Genomic DNA, 26244 nt, shown 5'->3' on the forward strand with positions numbered 1-26244 from the left:
AAAAAAAAAAAAAAAAAAAAAAAAAAAAAAAAAAAAAAAAAAAAGACAAAGACAAAAAGCACCCTCGTAGGCCCCATGTAATGTCCTCTCCCAGGATGGGATTTTCGTCTTTCTACTCCACTGCAATAAAAACCCCATCTTTATTTCCTTTATTTATTTATTTATTTTCCTTTTTTTTTTTTTAATTAATTTGTCATTTCTTGTCGAATTTGCTTAAGAAATTTCTGGCCTTCCTATAATTCTCTCTCTCTCTCTCTCTCTCTCTCTCCTAATTTCTCGATCTCCAATTCATCATGTCAACCCAACCACGAAAAGATTCCACGGAGGCCGGATCATCGTCGGCCACGGCGGTCCTCGACACCCAGCACCACCAAGGCGCGGCGGCGCTCAGCCGCTACGAGTCCCAGAAGCGGCGAGACTGGAACACGTTCGGACAGTATCTTAAAAATCAAGCGCCGCCGGTTCCACTGTTCGAGTGCAACTGCAACCACGTGCTCGAATTCCTCCGCTACCTCGACCAGTTCGGAAAAACTAAGGTTCACTTACATGGGTGCGTGTTTTTCGGTCAGCCTGACCCACCTGCCCCTTGCACGTGTCCACTCCGCCAAGCGTGGGGCAGCCTTGATGCTCTCATCGGCCGGCTTCGGGCGGCGTATGAGGAGCACGGCGGTTCGCCGGAATCAAACCCTTTTGGAAATGGAGCAATTCGTGTGTATTTGAGGGAAGTTAAGGAGTGTCAAGCTAAAGCTAGAGGGATTCCGTACAAGAAAAAGAAGAGGAAAAGAGCTCAATTCAAGGCTAATGACGACGGCGCTGGCGGCGGCGGCGGCGGGAACAACAATAACAACAACCAACCCATGAAGCATCTTGCTTGATTCAAATCACTGTTCTGCAACTCCTGGTATTTTTTTTTTTTTTTTTACTTCAAAGATTTAATTTTTAATTCAATAATTGATTTGAATCTTTCACTTAAGCTTCCTTGAAGATTATTGAGTAAAACCCATAATTTATTGAATCAAATTAAGCTAACCCTAATAACCCATTTTCAGAAAACCCTAAAATTTTGGAGATTTGGTAATAAGAACATGTTATCCATTACAAAAAAACACAAAAAAAAAAAAACCTTGTTTTTTGCAAACAAAGAAACAAGAAAAAGAAAGAACTGTTTTTTTTTTTTTTTTTTTTATTGAGTTAATTAAAAACTTCATTTAAATTCTCAACTTTTAGGGGTTTTTTTTTTTTTTGGGCTTGTGTGGGATTTTGTGCGCCCCATGCATGGATGGAATGGCCATTATACATTCATGCATGGGATGTTTGTTGATGGGGTTTGTGTCTCGAAGTTGCTCTCAACATTCCGCATCCAAGCCCACTACTAATAGAGATGGTTGGTTTTGGTCTGTTACGTATCGTTGTCAACCTCACAATTTTAAAATACTTCTGATTGTCAACCTCACGATTTTAAAATACTTCTGATAGGGAGAGATTTCTACACTTTTGTAAGGAATGTTTTGTTCCCCTTTCCAACCAATGTGAGATCTCACAAGTCCGAGAGCGAAACTCTCTAGGAATGGTCTTTTACTAAACATATGTGTCAAAGTTTTGTGGGGTTCTTGTTTGCTAAACGGGGTTGGAGATAGAAACTATACTCATCGTTCATGCCCTTAACTCAAAGTGTCTCTAAACGTCTCAGTGACACTCGGTCGAAAAACAAAAATATTTTATTAATGATACCCTTATGAAAAATGATCCAAAAATTGTTCTGTAACAGCCTAAGCCCACCGTTAGCTGACATTGTCTGCTTTGGCCCATTACATATCGCCGTCAACCTCACAATTTTAAAACCTGTCTAGTAAGAAGAGGTTTTTACACCTTTATAAGAAATGTTTCGTTCCTCTTTTCAACCGATGTGGGATCTCACAGACCCGAGAGTGAAAACTCTCTAGGAATAGTTTCTTATCAAATTTGAATATTCCTCATTGAAAAACATCGACCATAACCGAGTCGTTCGTTCTTCTGTTATATATATATATATATATATATATATATATATATAGATTTATATAGATTTGGGTACACCTTTTATTTTCTCAAGATATTCTAATTTTATGGTTTAGATTATAAAAGCCTCCTTAACCATTAACATTAGATTCTTGTACAGTTGAGGATTTGGAGCTAAACAGAATTAATTAGTGCATGTTGATTGAATTAATTGTTCCTTAATCTTCATTGCTATATCTTATCTTAGGACTAATCTTAACATAATATTTAGAAATGGTTGTTGCTTAATTAAAGATTTAATTTTCCTTTTTTGTGTTTAGTGTTTGCATTAAAGCTTAATTACTGACAGCTATGTGTTAATTATTATTTTGGTCTTATAAATAATATTAATTAGTTTCATAGATGGATGAAATTACATTGAACCCAAGATCGGCACGTGTTCGGTTCTTATTCGTTATTTTTCTTTTCATTTCTTTAATGTTTTGAGATTAATATCTTCATTTGGAACTTTAGGATACCGTTAAAATGAACCCTTTTCGGGTCTCGAAATTTGAACTTTGATTTTAGTCTGCGCATATGACTCAAGAATCGAATTAACTTGGACTACTCCTGGTTGGGTTAGTTAGATTTTTTTTTGTTTGTTTATCGTTCACCAGTGGACATTTTTTGGTTGGGTTAATCCGGCCAACCTAAAAATAGAGTTCCGATTCAACTCTACTCTAATATATTTTTAAGATTATTAAGAAAATTAAGAATATTTAATGTTTGTAACGGATGTTAGTGAGTATTGTGACTTATGAATGTTAGATATTTGAGGTTTATGAGATTTTAGTTATTAATAAAATATGTATAGTCGATAAGTAAGATTTTTTTTAATAATTAAAAAAAAAACCCCGAAAACCTAACCCAACCCAACCCAAAAATAGAGATTTGAGTTGAGTTGGGTACCTTATTCCGGTTGCTCAAATCACCAACCCAACCCAAAATTTTAGGTTGTCTGTTTATGTACATTCATTCCTACTTGACTTTTATTTCATTTCTGAATTGAATTTACTTTCTATATAGACGTTCAGTTCAATTATCCGTAATTCCTACCATTTGGATGCTGAATGATCTTTAATAACCTTATCTATGAACATCAACATGTTGTTTTTAAGGTTTTTTATTTATTTAATTTTCTTAATTTCAGGATAAGAAAGCAAGGGATCAGCCGAGAACGAACGTGTAAATGTGGAATGAGTCGAAGGGTTTTCTATCTGATAAAAATAATTATATAAAGAAATAGAGAATAAAAAGTTTAGCAAAGTATTGTAGCAAAAGCTAGGTTAGCAAGCCATTTTAATTTTTTTTTTTTTTTTAAATGCCTCATGGCTTGTAAGTTCACTTTTTAATTAGACTATACATCAAAATTGTCATTTCTATTGTCCAATTTTCTCTAATTAGTGGTTAATATATATATATATATATATATATATATATATATATATATATATATTGACGCGGGTTGTCATCATAACTCGGCAGCTAATTAAATATGTTCTGGTGAAAGTTCTGCTACGTTGGATGACTACTGAAAAAGTTATCATTCCATTTAAAAGCGACTTAATAGATCATGTTTCCACGCTTGTTAGGTGGGACAAAATTCGAGCCAATACAAAAGGATTGAGTCATGAGGTATAAAGGAGAAGAGAAGTATTTTGGTCAAAGCCCAAATACAATTCATCGATCTCAACCATAGGTGTAGCCTACCAAGTGGGCACAAGTCGTGCATACCCTCGGCTCGCATCATCCTAATTTAACCTAGTCTAGTTTATCTTTAACCTAATTCATAGTAGAAATGTAGAAAAGAATAAATGTTCTTTATTTGAACAGAATACCAAATCAAAAAGCACCTCGACCACACTACTTTAGCTACACCGAGGGATTATAAAGAATGAGGTCAACGAACTCCTTGACCCACCTGATCGAGGCCGATTAGAGTGTGATAGCAAAATATGTAGAGTCAGATCTAAGGACTCCTATGGTGATACCTCAATTAGATGCAAGCATGAGCATACTTCATAATGTCATAATGGAGAGAGATATCGAGGCTCCCTTGTCTCTAACAAATAGTATACTGAAACACGTTCCTAACTTAGCCGTGTCCAAGAACAAATCACCTAATAAAAAAATTAGGACCCAAATGAATTGAAAGCTTGAAAGTTTCCATACGCACTTAATCAACTCAAGATATTGATTAGCTTTCCTAATCAAAGTTTAAAACAAGATTAAAAGAAGCTGAATTATCCGCCACGCTAAGTTTCAAAGTAGAAGAAGATAAAGGTTTGTCTTGAATTAGCTAAACATCTAAACGTTGATTACAGCAGTTAGCCCAACTTCTCTACAAGCAGAGGAAAGGGAAAGGGATACAATTCTCCCTTCTTTTTCTTTCCTTTTCATTTTGGTTGGTATTATGTAATCTCCTCAGCTTCCATGTGTATGTACCTTGTGAAGTTTCTGTTACTTTACATATCTGCATCAGAAAAAACAACCTTTGATTTCAAACAACGTCAATGCATTGCCAAGTTTTCATTTGTATCAGCAAAAGCACACGAACCAGTCGTTTCAAATTTTGCCACTTCAAATGCAACAAGTAAACGAGCAATTAACGTAGTGTTTTATAACCAAGCACTTTGTTTCCTATACAATAATGTAACTACAAACTACCAAGTAAATGTGACAAATTTCGTATCCCATAACTTTTGTGACCTTGTTCCCTTTGAGAAATTATTATGACTCTTTTGGAATGTCTGTCCATAATACTATAGCCGTTTATTAGAAAAGGTAGTTTTCTGAAAATATGATGTGAGATCCCACGTCGGTTGGAAAGGAGAACATAAACATTCTTTATATGAAAAACTCTCCCTAGCTGACGCGTTTTAAAACTTTGAAGGGAAGCCCATAAGGAAACACCCAAAAATGACAATATCGGCTAGCGGTGGGGTTGGGTTGTTATAAATGGTATCAATGCCAGACACCAGGCTGTGTGCCAGCGAGGACGCTGGCCCCTAAGGGGGTGGATTGTAAGATCCTATATCGGTTGAAGAAGAGAACAAAACATTCTTTATATTCTTTATAAGGCTGTGGAAACCTCTTCCTAGCAGATGCGTTTTAAAACCTTGAGAGGAAACTCAAACCTTGAGGGGAAATCCATAAGAGAAGGCCTAAAGGGAAAACTTAAAGAGGACAATAGCTGCTAGCGGTGGACTTGGGCTGCAAATTGACCGTAGATTTCAAGAAATGCATCTGATATCTTATATTCCTTTAAGAACATAAATTTCATTTACATCATACTCAAGCAGAGAATTGGTTTCATAATCTTCAGAGGAAACCGAATGGGATATAAGACACTACATGATCCAATAGTACAATCATGAGGAAGGAATTAATTATTTAGGTATGTTTTTCCTTTTTCTTGTTGATAGCCACGATATCAGTTAGTGCCACCCCCATCATGACCATTTGCCATTAATCCACAAGAAAAAATCAGACTCCAAATTATTCATTAAGCTTTTCACCTAGAGGCTTGCGTACAAGACCTTGGAGAAATCCTCCACAAACATTCCAAGCCCAAATAAAGTCAGGCTAGAAGCAGCTTTGAGTTTTAAGAAGAAATTTTATAATCAGAGAGAATTTCCAGTTCAAAACATGAATCGAAGGACTATGTAAAGCAATTTGCATTATATAAAATAGACAAGAACTTGTGCTCCACTTGGTGGTTTATGATTACTTAGGATCAGCCCTGTAATCCAAAATTCTTTCGAACTCATGGACCCAACTGTACGACCTATAGAACAAATCCTATGCAAGTGAGGTTGTTATACTCCAATATTCTTAAAATCACGAAAAGGAATGAAACATTGTTCCTAGGCACCCATTATCTGTTTGAAACAAGGAAGAGAAACCCTTTGCAAGACTGTTTGTCAAGAGTAACTGAAATGTGTATATTAAACTATCCAAAATTCCTGCCACGAAACATTATTATTTATAAGGGTGTGGAAACCTCCCCCTAACAGATGCGTTTTAAGAACCTTGAGAGGAAGCCTGGAAGGAAAAGCTCAAAGAGAACAGTATCTGCTAGCGGTGGGCTTGGGTTGTTACAAATGGTACCAAAGCTAGACACCGATGTGCTAGCGAGGAGGCTGAGCCTCAAAGGGGGGGTAAACATGCGGCAGTGTGTCAGCAAAAATGTTGGGCTCCATATGAGGTGGATCGGGGGTCCCACATAAATTGGAGAAGGGAACGAGTGCCAACAAGGACTCTGAACCCTAAAGGGGGGTGAATTGTGAGATCCCACATTGGTTGGGAGGAGAACAAAACATTTTTTGTACAAGGGTGTGAAAACATCTCCCTAGCATACGCGTTTTAAAAACCTTGAGGGGAAGCCCGTAAGAAAAAGCCCAAATGGTGTGGAAACCTCTCCCTAGTATACACAAAAACTTTGAAGGTTGGAAGGAAAAGCTCAAATAGGACAATATCTGCTAGCGGTGGGCTTGAGCGGTTACAACAAATTTCAATACTCAAAAGATGGATTTACCAAAACACAAACACCTAAAACCAGAAGATTTGCAATACTTTTGTCTCCCTAATATGTAGAACAGCCTTACAAGTTAGAGATTCAATTCACATATTTCTCTAGATCATTAAGAGTTGGGCATATAGAAATGCATCATAACCAAGGCCATATCATCACAACCCACATCAAAATACAAGCTCTATATTGAATCAGTAACAGTTAGATCTTCAGCTTCATGAAGAAAGTAAAGGAAATTTCAATGGAAATATAGAGCAAAAAGTTTCCATGGCCTTACCACTGGGAGTCGATTTCTTCTTCCCTCGCTTAATCTTCTCAAGCTGAACCTGAGTCTCCATGAACATATGCATCCGCTGCACCTCCAAATCCTTAGCAAATTGCATCCTCTGCTTCTCCAATTCCACCATCTGTCGCACCTTCTCAGCCTCCACTGATTCATACACCTCCCCAAACCTTTGAATTGCTCTAGCCAACCTACTCATCCCCTCCCCTTCCGCCTCCTCCTCCTCCTCCTCCTCCTCCTCGCTCACTCTCTCCTCCTCTTCATCTTCATCCTCGGTCAATGCAGCCGCCGCAGCAGCAGCAGCCATAGCCGAGTAGTTCCTCCGGAAAACCCCCACATCCATGGCTGCGGCAGGCCGCTTACGAGACACGGCGATGACAGCCTCAGCCGCAGCCGCAGCCGAAGCTGGTGGAGGCATCTTCCGAAACGACCTAGGAAAAGCCGAAGGTCCAATCAATTCGTGAAGGCGACCATAAAACGGCCAAGATGAAACAAAACTCCCGCGGGAAGAAGAAACCCTAGCCGCCTCGGTCTTGTACTTCTTCTTAACGGTATCGATCCGGTTCTTACACTGAACATCGGAGCGATAGGTTTTCTTAGTAAGGCCATGGAGAGCGTTGACAGAATCAGCAACATCCAGCCAGTCCTTCTGCCGGAGATTGCCGCGATTGAGATCGAGAAAGCGGCGACCCCAAGCGTCGATGAGAGTGGAGGTAGCGTCCTCGGTCCAACAGTCCTCACGAATGGGAACCTGGCGGGAGATGGAAGAGGAAGGGGTGAGATCCGCCATGAGAAGAGATAAAGAGGTGAGGGGTGGTGAGTGGAGCGGTGGAGACGATGATATCGCCGGGGAGAGGAAACCGAAAAGGAAGCGGGCCGGGAGGGAAATGGGTCATGGTTTAGTCGGAAGCTTGGGCCCAACAGGAAAAGGGGCGGTGAAGGGGGGGTGGGGTCGCTGACTGGCGGGAAGACTGCGGCCTGGACAGCGGGGAAGTGGGATTTCCGAAACGGAGAGGGTTCACGTGGGATCTCACTACACAAGCGCGTGGCCGGTCGTCGACGACTTCTCTCTCTCTCTCTCTCTCTCTCTCTCTCTCAGTTTCTTTTTATGGGCCGTCCGGTAACCCTGTGGTCGTCGACGGATTTTCTTTTTTTTTTTTTTTTTTTTAATGTTTCAATTATTTTGGATTAATAAAAATATTATTATTAAAAAAATATTTTTAAATTTTTAAAAATTTAATACTACTTTTAAAAATATTCCACAACTTTAAAATTTTTTATTAATAAAAGTATTTTTATAATTAGTATTATGTTTAACCATATATCTCTAAAATAAATTTAAAAGTAGTAATAATATTATTTACTTTTATAAATTAAAAAAATTAAACAAAATTCTTAACGTAAATATATGGGTAAAGACGGTCTATTTACTTTTCATAAATTATTTCCAATTTTTTTTAATGTAATTTTGAAAGTTTATGGATAATTTTTAAATATAATGTTAACCATTTATTCATATATTAATTCTAGGGTATTTTTAATATTTTTTAATATTTTTAAAAGTTAAAAATATTTTTAATTTTTTTTTTTCAAAATTTAAGAATATATTTTAAACAAAATATATGAAAAAATAAATAAATATATTTTTTTGTAGATAAAGTACAAAAATTTATAATATTTTTATTAATTTAGCATTTCTTTTATATGGTATTAAAATTACATTTAAAATTGTAAAATCAAACATTAAAATGATTATATAAATAATAAAGTTATAAACAAATTATTTTATTAAAATTACAAATTCTAAAATCACTTCCAAATATGACGGGATTGGGATGGTGATATAATACATATTTTTAAATAAATATAATTAACCACAGTAACTAATTTAATTACCGCATTCTTTTTCACAATCTGGTAAAACTGGAAAAGAGGTATACGAACATTTCTTTTTGAAAAAAAAAAAAAAAGAAATTAATGAAATTTAATTATAATGATATATACATACATACAAACATATATATATATATATATATATGTATATGCTTTTGTGATTAAAAAAAAAAAAAAGCCGGTTTTTAGATAGAACCGGGCGACTCGCAAATACTCTGTAAGTGAGGCCTCCATTAGTATGAAGCCTTTTTGGGAAGCCCAAAGCAAAACCATAAGAGCTCATGCTCAAAGTGGACAATACCATACCATTGTGAAGGGTCGTGTTCATCTAACATGGTATCAGAGTCATGTCATAAACTTAGCCATGTCAATAGAATCCTCAAATGTCGAACAAACGACTTCAAAATAATAAAGGTAATATTCCTTGATTATAAACTCATGATCATTCCCTAAATTAGCCGATGTGGGACTTTCATCCAACACCTCCCTCGAACAAAGTATGTCTCCCCTTAATCAAGGCCCTTCTCTTTATCTCTCAAGAAGTTCAATAACTTAGGGTTTTGGGAGCATAGCTTTGGAGGGGTTACCAATGAAGTGAACCCATTGCTTCATTTCATCCGGATGCGACAAATGTCGATTTCTGATTGCTTCCTCATTCCAACACACCAAATCTTTATGTTCATCATCTTTAGATATCCCAACCAACACCACCATGTGAATAACATATCAAATTCTACAATAATAATAATATGTTTGTCAGATCTCACATCGGTTGAAGAATGGAATGAAACATTCTTTTTAAGAATGTGGAAACTTCTCTTTAACGAATGCATTTTAAAATCGTGAGGTAGATGACGATATGTAACGGGCTAAAGTAGGCAATACCTGCTAGTGATGGGTTTGAGTTGTTATAAATTGTATTAGAGCCAGATATCATGTGGTGTGCCAGCGAGGACGCTAGCCCCTAAGGGATGGATTGTAAGCATTCATTATAAGGGTATGGAACCTCTTCCCAATAAACTCATTTTAAAAGCTTAACCTTCAGGGAAGACTCAGAAAAGAATGTCCGGGCCAAAACAGACAATATTTGCTAGTGGTGGGTTTTAGCTATTACAAATGGTATTAGAGTCAGATACCATGCAGTGTGCCAACAAGGACACTAGCCCCCGAGGGGGTGAATTGTAAGCATTCGTTATAAGGGTGTGAAAACCTCTCCCTAATAGACGAGTTTTAAAATCTGAACCTTGAGGGGAAACTCAAAAAGGAATACCCTAAGAAGACAACATCTATTTACAAATGATCATATCAGAGCCAGACATCGGGCAGTGTGCAGGTGAGGACGCTGGACTCTTGCCAAAGGGGGTATATTATAAGCATTTTTTATAATGATGTGCGTTTTAAAATCTTAACCTTTAGGGGAAACTCATAAGGGAAAGCTCAAAGAGGACAATATCTAATTATAAATGGTATCAGAGCTAGACATCAGACGGTGTATCAGTGCAGATGCTAGCCCTTGCCAAAGGGGTGGATCTTAAGCATTCCTTATAAGAGTATGGAAACCTCTCCGTAGCAGACGCGATTTTAAAATCAAGCTTGAAGGGAATCTCATAAGGGAAAACCTAAAGAGAACAATATCGGCTAGCGGTGGGCTTGGACTCTTACAAAAGATCAGGGAGATTCTCGGTTCTCACTTCTCACTTCTCACTTAGTTCATCAACATCGTACTCCTAGAGATCACCTCGAACAATGCGCTAATCTTTTGAATCCAATACCAATGAATATAGATTAACGATAAAAAGAAGATAAAAGACGATTAAAACCCTAGAACCAAATTATGCTCCCACTCGTCATTTATTAGGTTAAGATAGGAGATGGAGATGTCTAGCTCTAATATCATTGTAACAGCTCAAGTCCACTACTAGTAGATATTGTTTACTTTGACCTGTTATGTATCGTCGTCAGCCTCACGACTTCAAATATGTCTGCTAGGTAGAAGTTTTCATACTCTTATAAGGAATGTTTCGTTCTCTTTTCCAACCAATGTGGAATCTCATACAAAATACATTTAACTTTGGAATCTCTACTATTGAGCCATCGGAAAGGAAGATGTATTTTGTTCATATAAGACATAACTTTCAATTTTTTTAGTCTTTTTAGTCATCTTATGCTCAAGATCGTTGTGATTTTAGTTTATTCTTGTACATATCCTTTATTCAGATGTCGCATGCCTACAAACTTCCACCTTAATTCGTCCTTTATTCAAGTACTGCTTTAATACCATTTCTTGATTTACGTGTGCCATCCTTACAGAGTCCCGTTAATTTTCTTTGTGTCGTTCCAATTTTATTGGATGTCTCTTGTACATCCTTAATTAAAATTTTGAACAATACCAAAAAATAATTTTCTAAGTACGGTCGTACTATATTAACATCGGTTACAAACACCAAATATTTTTAATCTTTAAAATAAGGTAGGGTTGAGTTATAATACTATTTTTGGGTTTGTTGGGTTGATTGGACAAAAAAAAAATGTCCATCCTCAAGTCGATCCAAATTTATATTTAAGTTTTATAAAATTTTAATTATTAATATAACTTATTAATTTTTTTGAATAAAAAATTTAACAACTTACCGATCAATCGAACCCAAAAATAGAATATTGAGTTGAGTGGTGAATCGTAATCTGTAGATTATTTTCGCAAGATTAAAGGGGTGGTAGCAGCCAGTTCTGCCTTGGGGGATGTTGACTCTGACTACTAAGAGTGAAGTCGTCTGATGATGTGTTTGCACATCTAAAAGCGTTTGAAGTTCGCCAACTACAACACCACGCTCAACTTCAGCTAAATCCTGGATCTTTGGTCAATTACGTTGGTCGTGGTGGTCAGCAGAAGAACCGTGGGTGTAAGGATTGTGGTCGTGATCGTTCTCAAGGTGGCATGCTCTCTTATCCTGCTAATGATCGTCATGACCCTTCGGCTCGTCCTTTCTGCTAGATCTGCAGCAAAGTGGGACGTACGGGTGTTAGCTACTGACATAGGATGAATGAATTTCTTATTTTTATTTTATTTATTCAAAAAAGAAAAAATAAATTAGAAATACGTCAAAATGAATAAAAATAATAATAAAATAGAATAGAAGCCTAACAAAAGAGCACATTTGTCGGGCCCAAATTGTATGGATCCGGCCCAGTTTCCGAAGCCACCGTCACCGTCACCGTCACCGTCCAACTCCAATTCCTTATTCATTTCCTAAATTGCAATAAGCCGACTCCGTCATTTCCACACGCGTCTCAATTACCTGCAAAATACATTTTGAGTCTGCCACGTCGTCATTGACTCACTTGCTGACTTGGCTCTTCCTACGCTCTGCTTATTTCATAAATACATATTATTATTTTGTTGGTTAAATTATAAATTTAAAACAAAATTATATCCCTAATAAAATCTTTATAAATCTCGACATGTTTAGACAGGTCAATTCGTCAAGTGATCCATTTTGCCGAAGTAAATTTTTACCTGTTAAACAAGAAAGAAAATCGTGAAACTACTTGGTTTCGAATGACAAGGTACAAAAATAAGATTGGTTGATATTATAACATAAAGATTAACAGAAGGAAATAGTGTATAGATCAATTCGATGCTTAGATAAGAGATTACTCGTCGTATATATATAGAACTTTTTGAAGACTAAGAATAGTAGAGAACGTGCCTAGGAATATTTCAAGGGTTATAAGCATTTTTACGACCCTTAAAATTATGCCAAAAGGCATTCGAGTCAATAAAATCAAGAACCATAATACGACAATCAAATAGCACTCGATTGTTAAAATTTATGTCATAAAAATTCATATTGGCTCGCAAAATTTATATTGAATCCATTTTGATTAAATTTGTATTCAATCCAATTGGTATCCAATCTTCTAAGTGTAAGAATTTAAGCTCACTGCTAGTAGATATTATCGAACTTTCCCTCAAGGTTTTAAAACACATCTACTACATACAGGTTTTCACATTTTTATAAAAAATGTTTCGTTCTCCTCTCTCCAACTGATGTGGGAATCTCACAATCCACCCCCTTTAGGGTCTAGCGTCTTTGACGACATTCGTTCCCTCTCCAATCGACGTGGGACCTCCCAATCCACTCCCTTCAGGGCTCAGCCATTTCGCTGCCACATTGCTCAGTGTCTAGCTTTCCTACCATTTGTAATGGTCCAAGCCCACCATTAGCAGATATTGTCATCTCCTGACTTTCCCTCAAGGTTTCGAAACGAAAGAGAGATTTTCACACACTTATAAAGAAGGTTTGGTTCCCCATCCAAAATTTGGTAACTAAAAGATTTGACGTAATGATGGTGGCATTATTGGGTTAGGTTGAAAGTAATACAAACACACGCCGCCTTCAAAACCCACACACGCCCAATTTGTCCCCAAACCTTAACCGACCAAAAACACAATCTTTTATAGATTTAAAAAAGAAAAAACCTTAATTTGAGTAAATAAAAACAAAACAGTACTGATCCATCAGATTCAGTTGTTGAAATGAATTGCAACGGCAGCGAAAACGGCATCCAGAGTGTCAATAAGGCAAGCACAGACTCAATGCTGCGCCTCTACCACTCCCCCACTCTATACCCCAACCAATGCACCTCCCGCGTGGTTCAATTGGTTCACGCCCCTCTCCCTCTAGTCTGGTCCATCGTCCGCCGCTTCGACTACCCCCAAGCCTACAAGCAATTCGTCAAGACCTGCATCATCCGCGATGGCGACGGTGGTGTCGGCACCATAAGGGAGCTCCTCGTCGTCACTGGCATGCCTGCCAACACTAGCGTGGAGCGCCTCGACCGCCTCGATGATGATGCCCATCTCATGGTCTTTACCATCATTGGCGGGGACCACCAGCTCCTCAATTACCGTTCCACCACCACTTTACATGAGGTGGCGCCGGAGGAGGCGGAGGGTGGAGGAAGGAAGACGGTGGTGGTGGAGTCGTATGTGGTGGATGTTCCGTCCGGGAGTAGCAAAGAAGACACCGTTTTGTTCGCTGATACCATAATCAAATGTAACCTCAAGTGGTTGGCTCGTGTTGCTGAGACCATTCGCTGAACCGCGACTCACCCTCTTCGTTCTGTTGCACTTTCCTGTGTTAGGTCGGTTGCTTTTTTTTTTTTTTTTTTTAATCTAGAAATTTCCAGCTTGTCATTATCATCTTTCAAATTCTCTAATGAATTAAAAACTATATTAAATTCTTTTAATTCTTTTTTTCATTTTCAACCAAATTATATCACAATTAAAATACCCTAATGCATTTTCATTTATAAAAATACAAATTAATTTTTACACGAAATCGTCGAGTTTAGGAAATGCATACAAAACGTCTCGTTGTTTAAATATTAGTTTCAAGTATGCCTAACATTCATAAGAAAAGTTTGTTAGGATGGATGAAGGTTCCACATCATTTGTAATACTATCTCCATTCATCATGAGCATAGTGGACAAGATCATACCATTGTGAAGAGTCATGTTTATCTAATATGATATCAGAGTCATGCCCTAAACTTAGCTATGTTAATAGAATCCTCAAATGTTGAATAAGGACTCCAAAAGAAAAGGAGTCGAACCTCCAACCTCGAAGACATAGTAAAAAATGACTAAGACTCCAAAAGAAAACCGATCGTCAAGTCTCGATTAAGGGGAGGCGTACTTTTTTCGAGAGGAGGTGTTTGATGAAAGTCCCACATTGACTAATAAGCAGCAAAGCCATGAGAGCTTATGCTCAAAGTGGACTATAACGTGTTCATCTAAGACGTTATCTAAGACGTTATATCTCGTATAATTAAGTTAAAATTGTGCAATCACTCTTTAATTCAGTAAAAATGTTATAATTATGTCTCTTTAAATGAAAACTCAGGTGAAATTAGCTAGGATGGGTAAAGGAATATTAAAATTAGAATCAAAAGGAATAATTAGTGTCAATACGGTTGACTAGGGAGTTGACCGATGATCGTTGACCGAGCCGAGCCCAGTCGTACATTGGACTGGGCTGGTGCTATGCTATGGGATGAAGGTAGTTGGGCTGGGCTTATGAATTTAGGGAGATGAGCTACTGGGCTTGGATTGAAATGGATTGGGCTAGGCTTCTAGCGCTATCAACTACATTTACACAATATTAATTAGAATATTGATATTATGACAATACAATAATAACGGGTCAGATCCACCGCTAGCAGATATTGTCCTTTTTGTGCCTTTTCTTTTGGGCTTCCCTCAAGGCTTAAAACGCGTCTTCTAGGGGAAGATTTTTACACCCGTATAAATGTTGATTTGTTCTCCTCCCCAACGAACGTGGGATATCACAGCCCAAAAAGGACAATATCTGCTAGCGGTGGATCTGGGTCATTACAAATGGTATCAAAGTCAGACACCAGACGATGTGCTAGCCTTCTCGCTGTTCCCCAAAGGAGGTGGATTTGGGAGCAGTTTCACGTCGATTGGGAGGAAGGAAAGAGTGCTAGCGAGGACGCTGGGCTCCGAAGGGGGGTGGATTGTGATTTCCCACGTTGGTCGGGGAGGAGAACAAATCACCATATATAAGGGTGTGAAAACCTTCCCCTAGAAGACGCGTTTTAAAGCTTTGAAGGGAAGCTCGAAAGAGAAAGCCTAAAGAGGACAATATCTGCTAGCAATGGATCTCGGTTGTTACATATGATTTATAACACTATTAAATAAAAAGTAATCTAATAATTATTTAAAAAGGAACTATTGTTACGATAGAAATTCGTTGCAACAAATCTCGTAGTTTAAGGGTAGTTGTGTAATTTTTTTCTTAAGAGTCGTAACGTTTAATTTTTCATATATTCTCGAGAATAATATGTTCGGGAATACGAGATCATTATTAAAAGTTATCAATAAATTATTTTTGTATTTATTTTATAAAATGAATGTAGATAACCTTACATAATTTTAATAGATTAAATAATTAAATAATTAAATAATTAAATTTAATTCAAAGTATAATTAGTCAATAATAAAATAATCATTTTAATTGAAGAGTTGATTATAAATATTATTAACAAATGAATAATTGTACTTAATTTAACTAATGCTAAAATTAAGTAATTAACAATGTTAATAAATATCTTTAATTACGTTAATTTATTACAATTTTATCAGAAAATGAATTAAGTAAATATATGATTGTTTATTTAATATTATAGAATAATTAATTAATTTTAATAAATTATATAATTAATTATAGTCCTATATTATTAATTATAAATTTAATTTGAATCCATTAAATTTAGTTAATAATAGAAGAAAATATAATTTAATAAACAATATACTAACCATAAATAATTAGTTATATCATTGAAAAATAGTTTTTCTACCAACTTCATTTAACTAATCTCAATTAATTAAATATATTTGAAATATTATTAACTAATTAATGCGTAATTTATTATTAATAAAAACTTATTTGTTTTGAAAAATAAATAAATAATTTAATAATTTTTTGTATCCTATCTTAAAAATATTTTTAACCTTTAAAAAAGTTTAAATAATATCCTTCAATTTTTTAAAAAGGTAAAATACATTATAACGTATTTAGAAAATCCATTAATATTTTAAAACAATATTATAAATTTTGTTTTAAAAAAAATCTTATTAATATATGAATGAAAATCGTCTATTCACCTTTTATATATCATTTCTCTGTGTAATTTTGAAGATATTAACCTTAGAAAAAAGATATTTTAATTTTTTTTTTAAAAAAATTAAGAGTATTAATTTTACTTTTTAAGACATAACTATCGTTAAATATTAAAAAAAAAAATCAAAGTTATTTTTTAAATATTTTAAATTTTTAATTTTAATTTTTTTTTTTTTTTTTTTGAAAGGAGGGTGTATTGGAAGGGTGCTTTTTAACGGTAATTTAAAGCTTTAAATGAAAGAATTCAATTATTGAAGATGATTCTGTATTTGTATTGGAATGAATAAACGATCATACGAACGGCTCAAAATTGTAAACCAAAGAGACAGTGATTGTACGAAGGTACGTGGAGCGCGCAGCCAAGAAAGTGCGCTATCAATTCTTCTCTCCTCCCGCTTTGCCTCCACTTTTTGGAAGACCCTCATCAACTGTATTTCTTCTTCTGATCCCACTAAGAGCTTTGAATGCAGCGGGAGCCTGACAAATTGAAGCCACAATCGGCGTAAAGCAACATGAAGATGATGCGCTCAATTTGGCGCACAATAAGTCACTGATTTCCTTTTCATTTACTCGTTTTCCCTTGCTACACGCCATCGTTTATGAACCCTTTTTTCTTGCTGGGTTCTCTGTAAAATGTGCTGCTGTTCTGTTTTCGTATGGGTTTAACGCTGTCTATGAATCGCTTCTATTGATTTTTCTCTTTTGTGTTTGTTTTCGCATTTTGATTAACTTTTAGGAGTTGTTACTGCACATTCTTATCTGGGGTTCGCTTAATTTTGGGGATTTGGATGTTTGATTCATCGGAATTTCTGGATTACCCCTTTCTCAAGTTTGTGGATGAATTTTCTTTCATATTAGATCATTGATTTGGGTCGTGTTTCACTGCTGAAGACTTGCAATCGTAGACTAGCAAAAGGGTTTATCGGATTAGGTTTATTTGCGGTGTTAGTGAACCTTACTTCAATAGTTAAATTTTCTTCCCGTTGTTCTTGTTGGTTGGGGACGCAATGGAGGAAAGAAAACTCAATTTTAATGCACCTCTCATGTCTGTGAGGCGATTTTCCAAGGCATCAAGTTCTTTAGTTAAAGTGAATGAAAAGAAACCTGAAGATTCCCAGCTTAGTAGACGGAGTAGCTTTCGAGTTTCTCGACCGCCATTCAATTTAGAGGAAGTAACAGAACCAGTTGCAGTTCCCTTCCATTGGGAGCAAATTCCAGGAAGAGCTAAGAATGGTAGTGGCTCAGCTTCACCTGAGGTTCATCTGCCTCCTGAGAGGACTTGTTCTAGTCCTGGACTTTCCTTTGGGAGGGCTTTGGAAATGGAAGCTTGTTATCAAAACGAGTGTGAAGCTAATTCTTCAAATGCCGTTGTTGTTAGATTAGAGTCAACGAAAGCTAGTGAGACGAGGAGCTTGGTATCTGAGAATGATGATGATGATGATTTCTCTGATGCACGCGAAACACTGTCCCTCACTGGTTCATTCTCTATTAACAACTGTAGTGTGAGTGGTCTAAGTGGATACAACGGTCGAACTTTCCAAACAGATCCTCAAACTCGAGATTTCATGATGAGTCGCTTCTTACCTGCTGCCAAGGCAATGGTTTTGGAGCCTGCTAAGTATTCCTTAAAGAAGCAACCTATAGCAGTTGAGCAACCTAGGCAAGTTAAGACGATGCCGTCTGAGAATAGGAGGATGTCTCCGCTTAAACAACTCGAGTCTACCCTGTTACTTCGGTATTGCAGAGATGAAGTACATGAAGTAGATGGAGAAAGTGACTCTGTGGATGATGAATATGACAATCCAGGTAATATATCAGCTAGAGGTTGTGGTCTAATACCCAATATATGCTTCAAAAACGCTTTGGGCTTTCTTAGTCCTGTGCCTGGGATGAGAATCAGGACGGAGTCGCCCATTTCTATCACTAATGAAGTTAGGGAATCGAGCAGAACAATGCATCATTCACATAGCCAAAAGATCAACAAGGTTACTCTTCATTTAATTTTGTTCTTCCCATTTGCTTCCTATACAAGTATAATTGCTGATAAATTTTACTTCTTACAGCATGCTTGGGATGCTGCTGGATCACCTAAGCTGCAGGAGGTAAAAAATAAGTGGATTGGTGAACCAAAACATTTTCCTTCCTCCACCGACCTGCAAATGAGAGGTAGATCTTCTCCCTTTAGGCATTCGAGGACGGCTTCTCCCTTCCGGAATGAAGCATCATGGTCTCCTAGTAGGAAGCAGTCGCTTGTAGTTCCTAAAGACGTCGAGACTATCTCCAACTTTAAAGGTAATACTAACGTTCGTGATAGACGATCCATTCAAGCAACTAAACATGGAGTTGACACGGCGAGTACCCTGATTGAGAAGACACTCTACATAGATACTGCAAGCGTTGTTGAACTAACTCCTCCATTGAATTCAAGCCTTTTGGATGCCAATGAAATGGTTGATCATGCTAGTTGGAACAATGAAACAACAAATGAGACCAGAGTGACAGAAGGAACTATCACTGTGGAACCTTCTTTCCCAGAAGTAAAGTGCTTGACTCTGATTGAAGACGGGAAGTTGCAGTGTGAAGCCGCAGAATCTACAAACAAAGACGCCATTGATGATGACTCCAAAATGGGACATGGACTTTACAAAGAAGATCTTTCTGGATACTCTAATGTGGGCTCTGCTGATCAAGGTGAATACTCCACGGCCAATTTTCAGCTAGTAAAAGTAGAAGATCCGGCAAGTGTCGAAGTAACTTCTGTGATATCGTCTCAACCTCCACCTCTACCAAAGTCGCCTTCTGAGTCTTGGCTCTGGTGTACTCTCCCTTCGGTTTCCTCGAAAAAGTTACTTGCTGGATCAAATCTTGGAAACAAGTTTCATCACAAGCTGCAGTGTCCTAGGACATCAGCCAGCACCAAGTGGGAAACCATTGTAAAATCTACAAATTCGCATCACGATCATGTTCGATACTCCGAGGTAATGTCATGAACTTTCAAACATATATGGTAACAAATTCATTGCTTCCAAAGAAACCGACTAATTCTCTTTGTTTATCGGTCTTTTCAGGAATTAAATCCTCCTGTTTCACAGCACTCAACAGCAGAGAATTTCAACACTCAGGTTGATTGATTGGTTTTGTGTAAAAGTTCATACATTAGCATGGTTTGTACTTCCTTTCCTCAAATTTTTTTTTGAATAAGTTAGGAGACGATTTGAGCTTCCCTTTTCCTTCTATGTCTTCTGATCTTTATGTGAAGACATGTAGGGGCATAGCGGAGGAAACATTCATATTCACAGAATGAATTCCGTATACAGCAGCCTAGGAATCAACATAGATGTGAGGTAATTGCACTGTATATTTGAAGTAAAAGTTATATATTTTAAGAAATTTCTGAGAATGAAAGTTTCTTCATAAACTGTTGTTTGAGCCCTCTTTTTCTCTGTCACTCTCAAGCATTTTCATTCACTTTTTAACAGTCATCGCCATCTACCCTTCAAAAGTAATGCCTTTTAACATCAATGTCTACGTTTCTCTGAACCCAGCAATATAAAATTTGAGTTTTTCAACCCATGATTCAAGCAGGAAAATCAAGGATTATTTAAATGATAGGAAGGTTTAAATATAAGTATTCAGAAAAGTTGAGCTTGAAAGCTCAATAATGAATTCTTAACTACAGAGACGTGTAGATTTTGGATAGAGACATAACAGGATGCTATATCTTTTCTTTTTTCTTTCTTTCTTGCACTGCAACCTTCAAAGTCAGGATCAAGAAAACGAATTCAAATGGGTTTAATTTTTTCTTTTTCTTTTCTTGATTGAGCACTTAGTTTCGTTACATCAAGTTTCTGACTTTGATTGTATTTGTGACATCAATAACCTGTATTTTTCTTATCTTCAAAGCTCTGGGTTTTGGTAAGCCTGATAGAGACAAACAACAAGCCCGGAATTACTAGAGCCAAAAGTTAGACTTAATGTTCTTGAATGACAACCTTCCAGCAGCCTATCCAACTTTCAAATATGCTGTAGAATTACAGTTTCGTTTGACACGATTCTCACTCTGTTTTTACAGCTCTGATAAAGGGAAAAAGGTGTAATTTTTTCCCGGTTCTGGAAGATGGGTCCTATAGAAAAAACAAACCCAATACACGATTCTCAACCCTTCATTTATAGCTCTGATAAAAGGGGAAAAAAAGGTGTAATTTTTGGAGATGGGGTTTGCTCTGTTTTGGTTTTTCTTGAGAAAACAAACAGAAAAATGGGAATGTAGAGGTGGCAAAATCACAGTCGTTGGACGAAGGTCCTAGATAATCTATCGAGGGAATATAGTAAGTTTGCTGTAAAATGAAGATTGATTGGGTAAGAGAGAGGGAGAGAGAGAGAGGCAGGCACGAAAAGAAGGGAAGGAAGGAGAGAGAAAGGAAGGCTTGGTCAACGGAACAAATTAAATTAAAAATAAGAAGATGAAGATGAAAGCGCGTCCGTTTACGACGGAAATGGGGACCCTCTAAGCCACTCATCATCGATTTCCACTCTCTCTCTCTGTCTCTGTCTCTCTCTGTCTCTGTGCCGCCGAATGACAGAAACGGATAGTGTTTTCAACTCTCAACGGTTTAACCACGCCACATCCAAAGAAATTAATATTCTCCCTCTTAATTATATATAATTATTCACTAATTTTGATGATTTTTTTTTACGAAAAAAAATCAATCCCGGCTTGGTGCAAAGGGATTGGAGAGAGAAAGGTGGAGGAGAAAGGGAAAACAAGAAGCTGGTAAGGAGAGAGAAACAGAAGACAGAAAAACAGAGAGACAGAAAAACAGAGAGACGGAAACAGAAACAGAGACCTGGTAGAGACCCAGAAGATGGTCGAAGAGAAAGTGCTCTGAGATCATCCTGAAGGGGCAGTAATAGAAAAATAAACCTTTCTTCATTATATTTCATCTCCTTCTTTCTTTTTCTTTGCTGCCTTTCGTCTCAACATTCCTTGTTTTTTTCTGTAGCTTAATAGATCCACCCACCTACGTTTCTTCTTCCTTACAAAGATTCATACCACATTCTCTTTGTGGGCTTCTAATTTTACATTTCCCCCCCCCATTTTGACGACCCTTATACAAAAAAACAAAAAACAAAAAAAAGAATTTACATCTCGATCAGCTTCCCATACGGACAGATTCTTCTGCACCTTTTTTTCTTCCCATTCTTCAAGGTATTTACTCTTTCTTTCATTCGCTTCCTTTTGTATTTTATATTGTTTGCTTGCTTGATGAGGAGGGTATTCCCTTATTCTGAAAATTTTGTATGATCCATTGTTCTGTTGATCTTATTTTGTGAAATCTCTGACGCTTGAGCTTAGATTGGATTATATTCAGGGATTTCTGTGGATTTAGTCTTGCTGAGCTGGGTAATGAACTTCTTACCGGAAAAGGGATTGTGGAACTGATTTAAGAATCAAAGATGAGGAATCCTTATACGGTTGCTGGTCCTGGCAGCCCTTTTGAATTCAAATGCAATTGTAACATAGGTTTTTTCTTAGCTTAGCCTAATTCCATACGAAGTTCCAATCGATATTTGTTTCTGGTTACGAGTGTTTGCAACGAGGTCGTTTGTATAGAAAACCCTGGCGATTTTGTGTAGTCTGTTGCATAGCTCTGCGGCTATTGGCCTCTGCTGCATTGTGATCACCAAGCGATGGGGGATGGATGTATCCCGATAGCATTTCGGTTCTCAACTTTCTTAGCTTTGATTGTTGTTTTCGGTATTGAAGTTTGTTTCTCACTTAATGATGAAGGTAAATCTTGTTTTTTGTACCTTTTCTTTGTTTTTCCCCCCCACAAATTGAGATTAATTTCATGTCTATGCCTTGTGGATGATTTCATTGTCGCGAGTTTAGGATTGGCGCTGTTGGCATTCCGTTCTCAAGTAACTTATGATCCTCATGATGCTTTGGATGATTGGAATCCAAATGAGAATGATCCTTGCAGATGGTCTCGTATTCATTGCGTTGGTGGTGAAGTCCACACCCTGTATGCTCTCCATTTTCAACAACCTTGTTATACTTGATGTAGCTCTTTAAAATAAACCCATGGATGATTTTATTCATGATGCTGAGTTCCAATAGTACTCTGTTTCGTTTCATTTCGTTTTGTTTTGAGCTCGATAACTATGGGTGGGCGGATTCAAATCTTTGTTTAGGTTGACGATAATGCTATGTTGTGGTTAGGTAGATTATGTCTTTTGTTTGTTCCATGTGATAGTGAAATTTTGACGTTTCATCTCGACATTTCGTAGGAATCTGAGTGGCCTTATGTTAAAAGGGACTCTGACCCCAGAACTCGGGAGACTTATTCATTTACGATCACTGTAAGCTTTTGTGTTACTATCATTAAGTGATTCTTTTAAAGAACTTGGGCCATTAACTTAAAAACTCTTTATGCATTGACAGTATTCTCTATAAGAATGGTTTCTATGGCACCATTCCTCGTGAAATCGAAGGACTAACACATTTGGAGTTGTTGGATTTGAGGGAAAATAACTTTAGTGGAACAATTCCTGCAGAAATAAGCAGGATCTCCAATCTAAAATACTTGTAAGCTTTAACGTCAACACATAGTTTTTATATCGAGAGTTTGCCCGAACTCCGCGTCAGGGACTGATTTTGTTCTCTGTTCATAATCTCAGGTTCCTTTGTGACAATGAATTTGAAGGCAGTGTCCCATCAGAGCTTCAGAATCTCAGCTCTCTGTACGAATTACAGTTCGATGATAACCTTGTATTTTTATGGGATGTTGAAGGTGGCAGTGTAAATAGAAAGCATGGGCACTGGTATGAACTCTCATTCAAATGACTTTTTCTTATACTTGTCGAACGTTCATGGAAAGTCTTCGACGTGTTAACATTTTATCTGCTCCTTTAATGGGGTAGCATCTGGCAGAGAAATCCCATCTATATGAAAAGTTTAGATACTTCTGCAAGTGAGGATAACGCATACGTTCGATACCTCAGCACCATGCCAAACTCACTGTACGTAGTAATAGAACGCGATTCATCTTTTAACTCGTCCTTGCATTGTTATAGCAGAAACGTTTCTTGTTCGATTGTTGAAATTGTTTGTTTCTCTTTCAAGGCTCAAGCTTGAGAAGGACTCTCAGTCTGACCTTAAGGAAAATAACGATGATAATCTCCCTAGTGAGTTCAGAACTTTTGAAAACTTCCATTCTTGAAAATGGGGAATGATTACTTATAAGATATGAATTTAAGCAGGTTCTGTTCCACAAGATGTGGATGACACTGTACAGAATCTTGTCAATACTCATCGGCGTAAGCTGCTCGATGAATCAACCAACCTTGCAGCTGTTCCTTCTAGCATTGTATTGCCCTCTTCGGACTCGGTCTATACTGTTACAAGTCCTAGAAGTAGTGGTACTTTCCCTGCTGTACCAAATAAACCTAAAAAGGAACCTCCTCCGCCCGAACCAGCGCCTCTTTCCCAACCTCTACCAGAGAATACCTCATCGCAACCCTCGGATACACTGCCAACTCATGGAATTGATAATCCTTCTGGACATTTCTGGAAGTATGCAATCATAATTGGAGGTGTATCTTTATCACTTATTTTGGCTACCATAATCTTCTGCATGTGCCGAAGCCGAGGCGTCACGACTATTGGTCCTTGGAAGACTGGATTGAGTGGGCAGTTGCAGAAAGCATTCATAACAGGTATTTTGATTCATGAGTGCCAGAAAGCTATAACTACGCGTAGTTGGTTTACTTTTCGTGCCGAGGGGACTGAATTGTGTTCGTTTTTCTTACTAGGTGCACCGAAATTGAATCGACCAGAATTGGAAGTAGCCTGTGAGGATTTCAGCAACATTATTGACACTTTTGATTGTAGCACTATCTACAAAGGAACACTATCAAGTGGAGTGGAAATTGCTGTTGCATCAGTCTCAGTGACTTCCTCTAAGGATTGGTCAAAGAGTTCGGAGCAAACCTATCGGAAAAAGGTTTTCGTTTTCGTTTTCTTTTCCCTTCACCCTCTCCCTCGATGGAACTCGAAGATTCGACTAAAACCTTATTCCTCCAATTCGCTTTGGGTGCAGATCGATACATTGTCACGGATCAACCACAAGAATTTTGTTAATCTTCTTGGCTACTGTGAGGAGGAAGAACCCTTTACTAGGATGATGGTGTTCGAGTACGCTCCAAACGGAACTCTTTTCGAGCACCTGCACGGTAGAGAACGACTATGGAATGCAAGTCGTTTCAGTATTTGAGGCTCTAATTTATAATACTAACATAAATGTAACTCTTTTGTTGATCAGTTAAAGAAGTTGAACATCTTGACTGGGCTTCAAGGATGAGAATAATTATGGGAACAGCATATTGCCTTCAGTATATGCATCATGATCTAAATCCCCCAGTGGCACATACAAATCTCACATCAACAGCTATTTATTTAACTGATGATTATGCTGCCAAGGTACATATAAACACTCCCATTTGCCTGATTTGATCATAATTCGAAACCGTCGTTCATATCGTATGATCTCCCATAATCCTGCAGATTGCAGAGATAATTTTCTTATCAAATGGGGTATCGAAATATAACAACACAGGCGACCACGATAACGAGCATTCTGAGTTACCGCCCCTCGCGGATCCAGAGTCAAACGTGTACAGTTTCGGAGTATTGTTGCTTGAAATCATCTCAGGAAAGCTGCCATACACAGAGGAACAAGGGCCCCTTGTGAACTGGGTAGGTTCAGAATATACTCCAAACGCTCAAGAAACTGAAACAACAACAACAACAACTCCTATTCAACTCTTATCTGTTTATAAACATTGCAGGCTTCAGAGTTTCTAAATGACAAGAGGAGTATAAGCTACATGATTGATCAAAGTCTGAAATCGTTCAAAAACAACGAGCTGGACGTGATCTGTGAGGTGATACAAGATTGCATCAAATCAGATCCAAGGATGAGACCAACAATGAAAGACATCGCTGCCAAACTACGAGAAGTGATAGGATTGTCACCGGACCAATCCGTTCCAAGGCTTTCTCCCCTCTGGTGGGCTGAACTGGAGATCTTATCAGTGGAGGCTACTTGAAGAAGACGACGACGACGACGACAACGACAACGACAAAGAAGAAAACAAAGAAGAAGAAGAAGAACAGCAGTGGCGTGTCTCCTTCTGTCTCCATTGTTGCAAGTATAGTATGTTTTTTTTTTCTTTTTGTGTGTGTGTTAATATCTAAATACAAAGGATAGCCTGTTTCAAACTCTGGATCCTCCTCCTGCTCTCCCCTGTGCTGTTCATTTGCTTTGGTCTCTCAGCCTCATCAACACATGGAAACCCAACCCCTTTCTTGTTTTTCTCCTGTTCCCTTTTATTTTTCTGTTGTTTTGATGTAAGCAAAGCCCCTCACTATTCATTTGATTCAAATTCTTTTCCCACAATGTCTTATATAGCTTATGGCTGATATATCAGTAAGGGTGTGGATTTGGAGTTTGTGAAGTGGGGGATGCCTTTTGTTTTCCTTTTCTTTGTTACTTACTTGGTTGTGTAATCTTTATTTTATCAAACTTTGGGATGTAACATTCTAATACACAAAAATACATCTCAAATGGAGTGAAATAATACATAAATTTGTTAAAAACTCCCCCTTTTACTAGATTTATTAGACAACCCTCCAAGTTTTGCTGCTACACCCTTGTCTTTGTCTGTCATTGTCTTTGTCTTTGTGTTGTATCAACTTGTTTAGCTCGTTCCGAACCCTTCTTTGAGTT

At 37.4% G+C, this 26244-nt stretch overlaps 4 protein-coding genes across 9 annotated transcripts; 3 read left to right on the forward strand and 1 right to left on the reverse strand.

The window, feature by feature from the left end:
• The first annotated feature begins 175 nt into the window (after positions 1-175).
• Positions 176-3427, forward strand: LOC111457135 (protein LIGHT-DEPENDENT SHORT HYPOCOTYLS 10-like). Its single transcript, XM_023099290.1, has 2 exons — positions 176-901; positions 3188-3427. Exon 1 carries the CDS (start codon positions 294-296, stop codon positions 873-875), a length of 582 nt encoding a protein of 193 aa, XP_022955058.1. The 5' UTR covers positions 176-293; the 3' UTR covers positions 876-901; positions 3188-3427.
• A 754-nt stretch (positions 3428-4181) lies between these two features.
• On the reverse strand, positions 4182-7958 carry LOC111457133 (trihelix transcription factor ASIL2-like). The gene is made up of 2 exons (XM_023099289.1): positions 6849-7958; positions 4182-4510 (listed from the first exon to the last, which is right to left on the reverse strand). Exons 1-2 carry the CDS (start codon positions 7642-7644, stop codon positions 4503-4505), a joined length of 804 nt encoding a protein of 267 aa, XP_022955057.1. The 5' UTR covers positions 7645-7958; the 3' UTR covers positions 4182-4502.
• Positions 7959-13284: 5326 nt separating this feature from the next.
• On the forward strand, positions 13285-13891 carry LOC111456708 (abscisic acid receptor PYL12-like). Its single transcript, XM_023098675.1, has one exon. It carries the CDS (start codon positions 13285-13287, stop codon positions 13846-13848), a length of 564 nt encoding a protein of 187 aa, XP_022954443.1. The 3' UTR covers positions 13849-13891.
• Positions 13892-16760: 2869 nt separating this feature from the next.
• Positions 16761-26113, forward strand: LOC111456890 (protein MALE DISCOVERER 2). Of its 6 annotated transcripts, none has more exons than XM_023098946.1 (14): positions 19601-19797; positions 21826-22244; positions 22347-22479; positions 22745-22816; positions 22899-23042; positions 23135-23278; positions 23378-23476; positions 23580-23641; positions 23717-24172; positions 24269-24459; positions 24556-24688; positions 24778-24935; positions 25020-25211; positions 25304-26113. In XM_023098946.1, the coding sequence occupies exons 2-14, from the start codon at positions 22145-22147 to the stop codon at positions 25562-25564; spliced, it is 2145 nt and encodes a 714-aa protein (XP_022954714.1). In that variant the 5' UTR covers positions 19601-19797; positions 21826-22144; the 3' UTR covers positions 25565-26113. The 6 variants fall into 6 exon arrangements, 3 of the variants coding, with proteins under 3 accessions (XP_022954714.1, XP_022954716.1, XP_022954715.1); XM_023098948.1 differs by lacking the exon at positions 19601-19797 and adding an exon at positions 19818-21662 and having other exon boundaries at positions 21810-22244; XM_023098947.1 differs by lacking the exon at positions 19601-19797 and adding an exon at positions 19818-21662.
• Positions 26114-26244: the final 131 nt, after the last annotated feature.

Source organism: Cucurbita moschata, unplaced genomic scaffold (genome assembly GCF_002738365.1).
Source record: "Cucurbita moschata cultivar Rifu unplaced genomic scaffold, Cmos_1.0 Cmo_Scf00019, whole genome shotgun sequence".
Classification (NCBI taxonomy): domain Eukaryota; kingdom Viridiplantae; phylum Streptophyta; class Magnoliopsida; order Cucurbitales; family Cucurbitaceae; genus Cucurbita; species Cucurbita moschata.

Coding starts and splice junctions, on each gene's coding strand:
- LOC111457135 (XM_023099290.1), top strand. CDS start 294: ATGTCAACCCAACCACGAAAAGATTCCACGGAGGCCGGATCATCGTCG.
- LOC111457133 (XM_023099289.1), bottom strand. CDS start 7,644: ATGGCGGATCTCACCCCTTCCTCTTCCATCTCCCGCCAGGTTCCCATT.
- LOC111456708 (XM_023098675.1), top strand. CDS start 13,285: ATGAATTGCAACGGCAGCGAAAACGGCATCCAGAGTGTCAATAAGGCA.
- LOC111456890 (XM_023098946.1), top strand. CDS start 22,145: ATGGGGGATGGATGTATCCCGATAGCATTTCGGTTCTCAACTTTCTTA. Junction 23,477..23,579: donor AGCACCATGCCAAACTCACT/GTACGTAGTAAT, acceptor TTCTCTTTCAAG/GCTCAAGCTTGAGAAGGACT. Junction 24,173..24,268: donor GCAGAAAGCATTCATAACAG/GTATTTTGATTC, acceptor TTTTCTTACTAG/GTGCACCGAAATTGAATCGA.